Raw genomic sequence first — 9,279 nt, forward strand, 5'->3', positions numbered from 1 at the left:
AAACAAATGTTTTTCTTTTATTTGTAATTTAAAAAATGAGGGCCCACCTTGGATTAGATGTACTTTCTCTAAAACCCTGAGACCTCTGTGGGGCCTGGCTACCCCCGGCTTCTCTTCAGCCCTTGGCTTCTTGAGAGGTCTGCTTTGTTCCCCAACATGCTTCCCTTGGAGATGCTGCTCTGGGGTCCAATGGGAACACAGAGAGCTGGCAGTGAGTGTTGCTGGGTCCCTCATACAAACAGGGTGCTAAGGTTACGGGTGGGACAGGGACAGGCAGGGCAGACAGCAGGTAAGTGTTGCCTATAGCTATGTGCCAGGTATGCAGAAGAGATGCAGGGGAGATGGGGGAAGCTCTTTCCTAAAAAGAAGTAAACCCAACAGTTGATATAGCCCAAGGCCAGAATCTGAGAGTGGCTAGGACATCGGGGAGAGATGGTAATGGAGGGGCCGAGGGCGGGAAGCCAATGCATTTATTGGAGTTACTTGGGGAGCGTGGGCATGTCACTAGCAGCTGCGGAAAGAGATGATCTTTCAGAAATGGGCTGATCCAGGCACAGGTGCCCAGAAACCTGGGGGACACAGGGACCCATCACGTTCCCATTTCTGACATGCACCATCTTCAACCCAGCCACGCTCAGGGCCTTCAGAGAGAGGCTTCCTGGAGTCAATTCTGAACAGCTTACATGTTCTATTTTTAAGAGAATGTTTTAAGGCCCCACTTCATTTGTTTGTTTGTTTGATATTTTTGGCATTAAGAAGTCAAACCACTAGAAAAAAAATCCCTTCCTTTGCAGACACACACTGTTGAGCTCCCCTCCTCCTCCCAGGTGAGACCTCAGCCTTCCCTGACACTCACTGCTCAGTGGTTGCTTTCTTCACGGTGCCTTCCTTCTTGGTAATGAAGCAGGCGATGAAGGGCTGGGACAGAAACTTGGCCTTAATGGTGCCCACCTGGCTAGGTCACCTGGGGACGAGACTTTCTCCTCTGCTTGACTGAGCCTAGAATCCCTAGGGAGGTGATTCCTTCAGCAGTTCTGGCTGAGCTTTTGGATGTGACTGAGCCTTCATCTTGATCCCTTTCTCGTTTATCTTGACGAACTTGCTGAGTTCTCTGAGCACGTGAGCTGCTCCTGGTTCCTACCTAGGTGGTGGACGTCTGGGAAGCTGACCAAGTCCCGTGAGAGCAGCAACTGGCCACAACTGGCCACAACAGCAACTCAAGGGCAGCAAACCGACCTTGCTCCTCTTTGGAAGCACTCACTGGTCTGGCAGATTGGAACTGGGTCCAAAGAGAATGTGCGGCCTCCTGCACAAGCCAGTCCCTTTTCTTTGGTGCCCTCTGGTACTAGGGCAATGGCACTATCTCCAAATGTCGCTCCCATACCACCCAGCTCTGGCTGCTATCTGGCCCTACAAGAGGAGTTCACTGAAAACCTGATGACGTGGGACTGAGATAGACCAGGCCACACCCAGTGCAGGGCCAAGAGCAACAGGAAAACGCCAGGTGTGTGTGTGTGGATGAGAGGCCTAAAATGAGGCTCCTTCCCCCAAGGATGCCACTAAAGCACCAGGGCCTTGCAGGTTCCTCTTTTATTTGATTTTATAAGATAGGGCACTGTCAGCTTGAGGGGACTCTGGAGCCCACAGACTATCCGCTGGACAGTTGCTTCTGTACCCAGGCAGAAGGCTGCATACTGCTTGGCTGCGCATGTCTCTGGAAGACAACACACGCTCTCAGTAGCAATTTAAACAAGGCCTGATTGTAAAGCTTCAAGAACCACCTGGCCTTTGAGTTATACACTTTAAAAGACAAACAAAAATAAAAACAACAACAAAAACCCTATATTTCAATTGCTCTTATAACTTCAAAGTTGGAACAAAACCAGTTGGTGAGTTTCGAATCTGCTGGCATAAGTTCTTGGTGATAAAGGTAAACTGAATGGGCCTCATCCTCACAGTGGAAGAAAATCGGCTGTTTCTCCATGCAGTTGGAGCCATACCCGTGTGGCTCAGCTGCAGGGAACACCGAAGGAGGGAGCTCTCAGCACGAACTTGCTAGGAGGGCATACGCCAGACTAGCAGAAGGGCACGGCTGGAAACATCTGTCTACTGCCTCATTCCTTTCTGTGAGAGGAAGCCTGTGTTGCCTGCTGTGCTGGGCATGGGTGGTACTGGGAGGAAGGACAGGGAGTCGGGCTTTTGAGTGGGTAAGGCCACCCTGCCACGCCCCTCCCCAGCTCTTCCTCACGGGGGTCCCCTATTTCTTAGTACCTATTTTCTTCTCCATAAGGTGGACCTAAAGGGTTTTCACTGAGGCTCCTGACTCTGTTCACGCTCGAGTTCTTGATCTTTACTTGGAAATTACCCTGTGTACAGGAAATGTACCCAATGTTGAAAAGAAACACATGGCTGCAGCCACGTGCTGAGCTCAGGTGGCCAACAATGACTCACCTACGATGGCGACTCTTTTTGAAGTCTACACAGCCAGGTGGAGAGTGACGTGAAAACTTTCCCACCCCGCCTTGACGGGTCAGAACCCACCAGGGTGGAAACAACAAGAGTTGCTGGGTTTATGCAGCTACATTGACAATGATGGGACCAAGGCAGAAGTCAGATGTTTGGACATTTATTCTGAGCCACAGAGGCTACTGCTCTGAGAGCCGTACACTGGCAGAGGCTACACATACATGAGAGGCTGGAGGGCAGTTCAGGGGAAAACAAGGAGAGAGAGACATTCACAGTGTCGAGCAACATTTGCATGGGTTCAGTCATCTTAATGTCACAGAGTATTCTCACTCGGTACCACCTCATCACATCAGGTCAGGCTCAGGAGCGGTGGGTCTGGCTGGTGGGATCCCGTGGCACAGAGCACAGAGCCAGAGGGGTTTGGCTAGAGCCACCATGGAGATGCCTGTTCCAGCTTCTAGGCTTGGGCTTTACAGCATGCTTAGCTGAGTCCTTGCCTAATCTCCTAGTTCCCGAGTTTTCTGGGAAAAGATAGCCATAAAGTAACAAACTTACAGCTGCCCAGGTGGCAGCTGTGCAAAGGGAAGAGCCCAAGTCCCTGGCTAAGATACAGCATGGGCAGGCATGATGGTGGGGGAGGTTAGTAGCTTCCCTGCTGTCCAGGTAGTAACAGTTTTTACGCTTGCCATGTAAGATTGTTTCCCTCCCCAGAACAACGATACCTTGAAAAAGCCACTTACAATGCAAGGAAAATGGCATGAATTGCAAGCACACACAGAACAAGGGCAATGGTGATGTGAGTATTTGGTCCAGAGCTCACACTGGCATATGCTATGAATGAAAGGCTCCATATCCATTGAAACAATGAGATGTACACACTCAAGCTGCTTTCCCTTTAAAAATAAAAATCACCCTCTCATACACCTCAAAGAACCAAGAGAAAATAGAAATATTTAAAATCAGAATTGAAACCTACCTTTTGAACCAATCTGAATTTCCTAAACACTTTGTCTCCTCAGTCAGACTCCCTCAGCCCCTAAAGGTAAACACTTTGGGCATCTTAAACGAGATAGTACTAACAAATATGTTTACCATCTTTATCTAAAACCACACCTACTAGGTCCTAGATGGAACAGACCAGAAAGTTTTCAGATGCCTGAGTGAGGTGGGTTCTGCAGCTGGCGGCTGACGACAACTAGGTTGGTCTCGGAATAAGCAACATTCATAGAGTCAGAGTCACAAGTCTAGAAGCACTCCGGTGGAATTCATGCCTCACTCAGAGATCTGATCTCCTTTTCAACGCCTTTTGATAACAGGCTCTGGCGTGGGAAGTCCAAGGGAGGACCTCATGCCAGCAACACACACTGCTGCCCGTGGTAGCCCTGAGGCTTCTCGGTGGGAATCCAACGTGAAAATGCAGACCCAATCCCCAGAAAATTAGTGGGTAGTTCTTGGCTGTCGAGCTGAGCTACAGTTTACAGAACACACAGACATTCCCTGGTAGGGCTTACAGCTTGAAAAGGTGACAAACCATTAAGTGTCACTTCAGCGAGGTGCTGAGTATCTATCTACCTTTACACCAACAAAAAATGAACCCTAATGTTATTTTAAAGGAAAGAAAAATAAGAGCACTTTGGAAAAATGTTTATCTTTTACTTTAAAATATAAATCTTAGTGAATAAACTCACATATATACAAATATATATATATTTAAATATTAGGAAAAAACGAAACCAAAGGCCCCATTAATGAATATTTCTGTGAACCAACTGTGACACATAGTTCCAAGCTATTTTTTTGCTTTGAAGTTGAAATTCAAGCTTTCTAAGGATTGGTGTTAAACAAAACCACAGTACACTTTAGAAACATGATTCTGAGATGCTGAGGTCGTGTCTCCCAAGGACGGACGTCGGAAGCCCAGACTCGGTGGAGTAGCCCTTAGACAGCAGGGCGGTGGGAACTCCAGAGCCCTGACTGTGAGATTCAACTTTGTCCCCAGGGTGGTTGGTGGGGTATGACACACAGGGGTAAGCAGGACTACCTGCCTTTGGGTAAACAGGCTCCACTCGGAACCACAGGCAGACACCCAAAGTTATGTCAAATTTTCTCAAGACAGTATCCAACCTGATTCCAGAGACTTCCTACCCCACGCAAGGGATTACTTCTGTCTACTCGGGCTGCCATTGGTAATAACAAATGCCAGTTTTTTGAGTGTTCTTTGAGATTCTCTTCGTTTTACCGTGGCTCTATCTAACAGCCCGGTGTGCCTAACCTAGGACATTCAAGATCTTAAGATTCCCTTCCAATGTTGAAATTTCATGAATAATTCAAACAATTAAATGAGAAACACATTATGTTGACTAACCTTTTATAAAAGGACACAAAATTCCAAGTACTTATTTCTTTTTTTTGGTTTTTCGAGACAGGGTTTCTCTGTGTAGCTTTGGAGCCTGTCCTGGAACTAGCTCTTGTAAACCAGGCTGGTCTCGAACTCACAGAGATCCGCCTGCCTCTGCCTCCCAAGTGCTGGGCCAAGAACTTATTTCTAAAATCAATTTTTGCTAAGGGAGAGACAGACTTGTGATTCTTTTGCTCAGAAGAGACACAAGCCAAGCACCGTGCCAGTGTTCATGTCTGATAGACAAAGTCTTCTTTTTCAGAGAATGCTTGGAAACCTATCAGAGCCAGCACCCACTTCTCTGTGCGTCAAGAACACCAGGCAGACACAAGCATCCCACACTGCACTGCTCTGTGCATAGGTAGCTGTTCTGATGCACTCCTTTCAATGGATTCGGTAGTCACATGGGTAACAGGAAAGGGCAGAGCCGTGGAGACCCTGGTTATCTGTGGTGACAACCATGATTTTCATCACTGTGAAGCTTCAACCTCTGGGGACTCTTCAGGATGCGCTGTAGCTGGGAGGTGACTAGAGAGGTATGAAGGGCCATCCAAGAGTATAAAGGGTTCTAATGAAGACAATTCGTTTCCTAGGAGTCTGAATTCATCCATACATGAGCGGAAATCCACACAGGCTTGCTGGGTGCCCGAGCTTCCGCTTTCCTAATACCGTATTTCCTTCCCCATATGCAGCCATGCTTCCGTTCAGAGACTTCCATGACTGATTTCCAACAGACAGTTCTCTACAACTTGCGGAGAGGCCGGAGATTCTAGCATCAACCATATCATCGATATTTGAGTATTTTAGCTCTGAGTCCCTCTTCAAGGCTCTGTAATGGAGCAGTCACACAGAGAACACACCTAGGTGGCATTTCATGGAATGGGCTGTTAAACCACAGTGGTGACAACTTCCTGGAGTGTGTGCAGAGTTCTGCTCTCACATCACAGTTGCCAGGGGCGTGGCTGTGGGAGGAGTACACCAGCCCTGCTTCCCAGTGCCAGGCAGCAGAAGGGACTCCAGGACGCTGTGTCCTAGGAAGCACTCTGGGCTGTTAGAGTATGACTACTGCAGCTTCCTCCAGAAAGAGAAGCAACGATGACAGGAGGGAAACGGCTTTTCTAGGAACGGGACCAAAATAAAAGGGGAGGGCTGTAATTCCATTTCCGTACTTCCTGCCAGGAAATACCTGTCAAGTCAGGAGTGAAGAAGACACAGCGGAGTTGTGACATGGAAAGGCAGGGCAAGCAATCAGCCTGTTTACCCACGAGACTCTGACCTGGCAGCCCCACTGATATTCCTGATGGGGGAGCATGTGTGAGGTGACTGGACAGGCCTTTTTCCAGGCACGGGCTTGCTACTACTTTTAATGTACCTTGATATTCCAAAGTGAGTCCTTTGGACTGCACCTTATCAAGCTGGACTGATTTCCCTAGGAGAACCCTGCTCGTTTCTCTGTGCCTCTGTGCTTCTGTTTAGATCACAGCTGGCTTCACAGAAGAGTGTACATTCCCATAAAGATGCTTAAGTACCTGGTTTTAAAAGGGAGCTAAATATGAACGGCTGAAGAGATGGGGCACTAATCTGTAAGCTATAAATGTTCACATTTAGAGACAACACCACGTAGAAAGACGCACCTTCAAGACACTTCTGGAGCTTGGATGTTTTTGCTTGTCTTTCATATTATGAGCAAAGGAAAGCTATAAAAACAAAATCAAAAAACCAAAATTCCCCAAGTCCAAAATGCAAAAGGCTCAAGCAGCCCTCACTGAATTCGGAAAGACACAGGCACTGCTGGGTGAGGCTGAGTCACATGACCGCTGTCTGGGCTGGTGGTGGGGACAGCAGTTTCTGAAAGCATTTCCTAGTGTGGACTAAAGAGACCACAGAAGCGGAGTCACAGGCACTGCCGACAGCACAATTGCTCCCCACAGGTGACTCAAGAGGCCAGCTGTGGACACGCATGGTTTTCCAACTCTTATCTGGCCACGGAAGCAGAACAAACTGTACTCACACACCCTGGCGAGAGGAGTGCGGCCAGAGGAAGACTTAAGGGAAGAGAAAGGCTCCGTCTGGTACATGCTGAGGTGAAGAAAATGTGGACACTGTTTTATACGACATAACACCTTCCACAGGTATTTCTCTCTCTCTCTTCTCCCCCCGCCCCCGACACAGAAAGCAATGAGTTTAATGGAAGGCTAGAACACGGAAGCTTTAACACCCCACACAGATTTTCCAATGCATTCAACACAACACAGCGCAGCCAGGCTGAATAAACCATTTGATAAAAAAATATCTTCTTTTACAGGTAAGGACAGCTGAAGAGTCCCGAGAGCACTCTTCCACTAGTTCACCCCACAGTCCAGGGAGAACACAGATTCACTCGGAGCCTTCAGTCTCTCTTCCTGCTCATATGCATTCTGTGCTTCTCCCGTGATGATTTCAGGCTCAAACAAGTGTTTCTTTAGTGAAAACCATCTTCTAGTCCTTGGGTGAGATATCATGACACTACTGGGGTCATATCCCACAACTGCAAAAAAGCAAATAAAATGCCAAGGATGAGTTAAGCTGAAACTGTACTGAGCATGAGTAATACTTAGACTGGCCTCAGTTCAAAGTGGGCTTTGCTTTCTTTCCCAGCTATCAAGCCAACATATTTAACACTAGCCTGACTTCTACATAAGGGCAGCTACATGTTGTTCCAGCTAAGGAGCAGAAAGGCACACCAGATCCACCCAAGGGGAGAGGGGCCAACATACCCTGGACATGCTTTTCCACAGATCCCCCAGATAACCTTCCAAACAGTTCTCTAAGACATCAAAAAGGAAGGGTCCAGGCCTCAGGGTTTGGCTGAACCTTTCTTGATGTCATTTCTAACAACTTTGTCCTGTTTCTGCCCTCAAAATAGGACAGGATGCCAGAGTCGGCCCCTCTGTCCGGGGCCTCTGCTGTAGCCATGAACCCACGTGGCTTCAGAGGCTTGGATAAACACGCCTGGAGTATTCATCTCAGCAGGAAAAGCTCCTGTGTGACTTGGTGACTAATTCAGCCCTGCCTTCCAAGCCTCACTCAGTTCAAGCCACCTGCTTCAGAGAGCTTCTCCAGCAGCCCCTCCCTCTGTGGATCCTAGGTACTGTTGTTCATGTTACTCCTGTGACTTCTCATAGGCAACTTCCTGTCTGGTGTGTGCTTATGTGTGTGAAAGTCACAGGACAGCCTCCATCACTGCTCCTCAGGAGCCATCCACCTTGTCTTCTGAGACAGCCTTGCGCACTGAGACCCATGGCTCGTTGCCTAGGCTACGCTGCTTGCTATCCTCTGGGGTACACCTAACCCCACCTCCCCAGCTCTATGACTAAAAGCATTTGTCGTCATGTCCACATTTCAATGCTCAGGTCCTTGCAGGCACTTTAACAACTGAACATCTCCATAGATTCCTAGTATTACTGGTTTTTAAAGACCATATCCTAAACAGATTACCCCGCAAACCAGAGCGATGAGAACAGTGTGCCCTCGACAACACTCAAGGGTAGCCTCTTGGGCAGTCCCGCAGATCCTCCAGTCTGTATACAGAGCCCACAACAGGAAGCTTAACAAGATGGCACCTTACCTTAATCACTTTGTCAGTCCCAGCAGTCAGCAGCCATCCCCTGGTGGCATCAAAATGCACATGCACAATGTTGTGCTTGCTGTCATGGAAGGTGGCTGTGGGTGCGCGTCTGGAAGGAGCAAGACCAGAGTAAAAGGTAGGCACATGACTGACAGGCATCCGGGATGACGTAGCCTAATGGCTAACACTGCTTCACTGTTAGAAACGCTCCTTTTCTCTCCTTGGTGATCTGCTACTCGATTTTATTACTCATTAGTGTGTGTGTGGAAGCGCACAGTCGAGCTCAGAGGACAACTCTCTGGAGTCATTCTCTCCAGTCAGGATCCAGAGACTTAACTCAGGTGGTCAGGCCTAGGCATGAGCGGCTCTATTTACCACCGCTGTTCACCGAACCATCTCACTGGCCCTGTTACATGACTTTACAAGGATAGCGAAGTAAATGATTCTTCTGGTCTCCAGAAGAGAAAAGATGAAAGCTCCCAAAGTCCTTCGGGAAAGAGTTCTGCTGTGATAGAATCCAGGAAAATCTCTACTTGTGCTTTGGAGAAGTCTTTCAAAGACCACAGTGCCTCTGGCAAGCCTGTGCTTAGGAGGAAGGGATATGCTCTAGCTTGGCCTACTTATTTTAAAGTATTTTTATTTATTGTTAATATGCCCAAGACACCACTGTCTATCTAACTGAAGACCATCTATATTTTCTTCCTTTTCCCACCGCTGTCAAAGCAAATAAAAGTTTTAAAAATGGAATTCTAAGCCGGGCGGTGGTGGCGCACGCCTTTAATCCCAGCACTCGGGAGGCAGAGGCAGG

General features: G+C 48.0%; 1 protein-coding gene across 2 annotated transcripts in view; it reads right to left on the reverse strand.

Annotated features, from left to right (window-relative positions):
* Positions 1–2,610: 2,610 nt before the first annotated feature.
* The window catches only part of Wdfy2 (WD repeat and FYVE domain containing 2), a 153,964-nt gene continuing 147,295 nt past the window's right edge, over positions 2,611–9,279 (reverse strand). For both annotated transcript variants that reach the window (XM_013349268.2, XM_005355544.3), the window contains exons 11-12: positions 8,472–8,580; positions 2,611–7,391 (exon numbers count right to left, since the gene is read on the reverse strand). In XM_013349268.2, the coding sequence (XP_013204722.1) occupies positions 7,362–7,391; positions 8,472–8,580 (139 nt within the window). In that variant the 3' untranslated portion in view covers positions 2,611–7,361. The remainder of the gene's footprint in view (positions 7,392–8,471; positions 8,581–9,279) is intronic.

This window comes from Microtus ochrogaster, chromosome 17, assembly GCF_000317375.1.
Source record: "Microtus ochrogaster isolate Prairie Vole_2 chromosome 17, MicOch1.0, whole genome shotgun sequence".
NCBI classification, from domain to species: Eukaryota; Metazoa; Chordata; class Mammalia; order Rodentia; family Cricetidae; genus Microtus; species Microtus ochrogaster.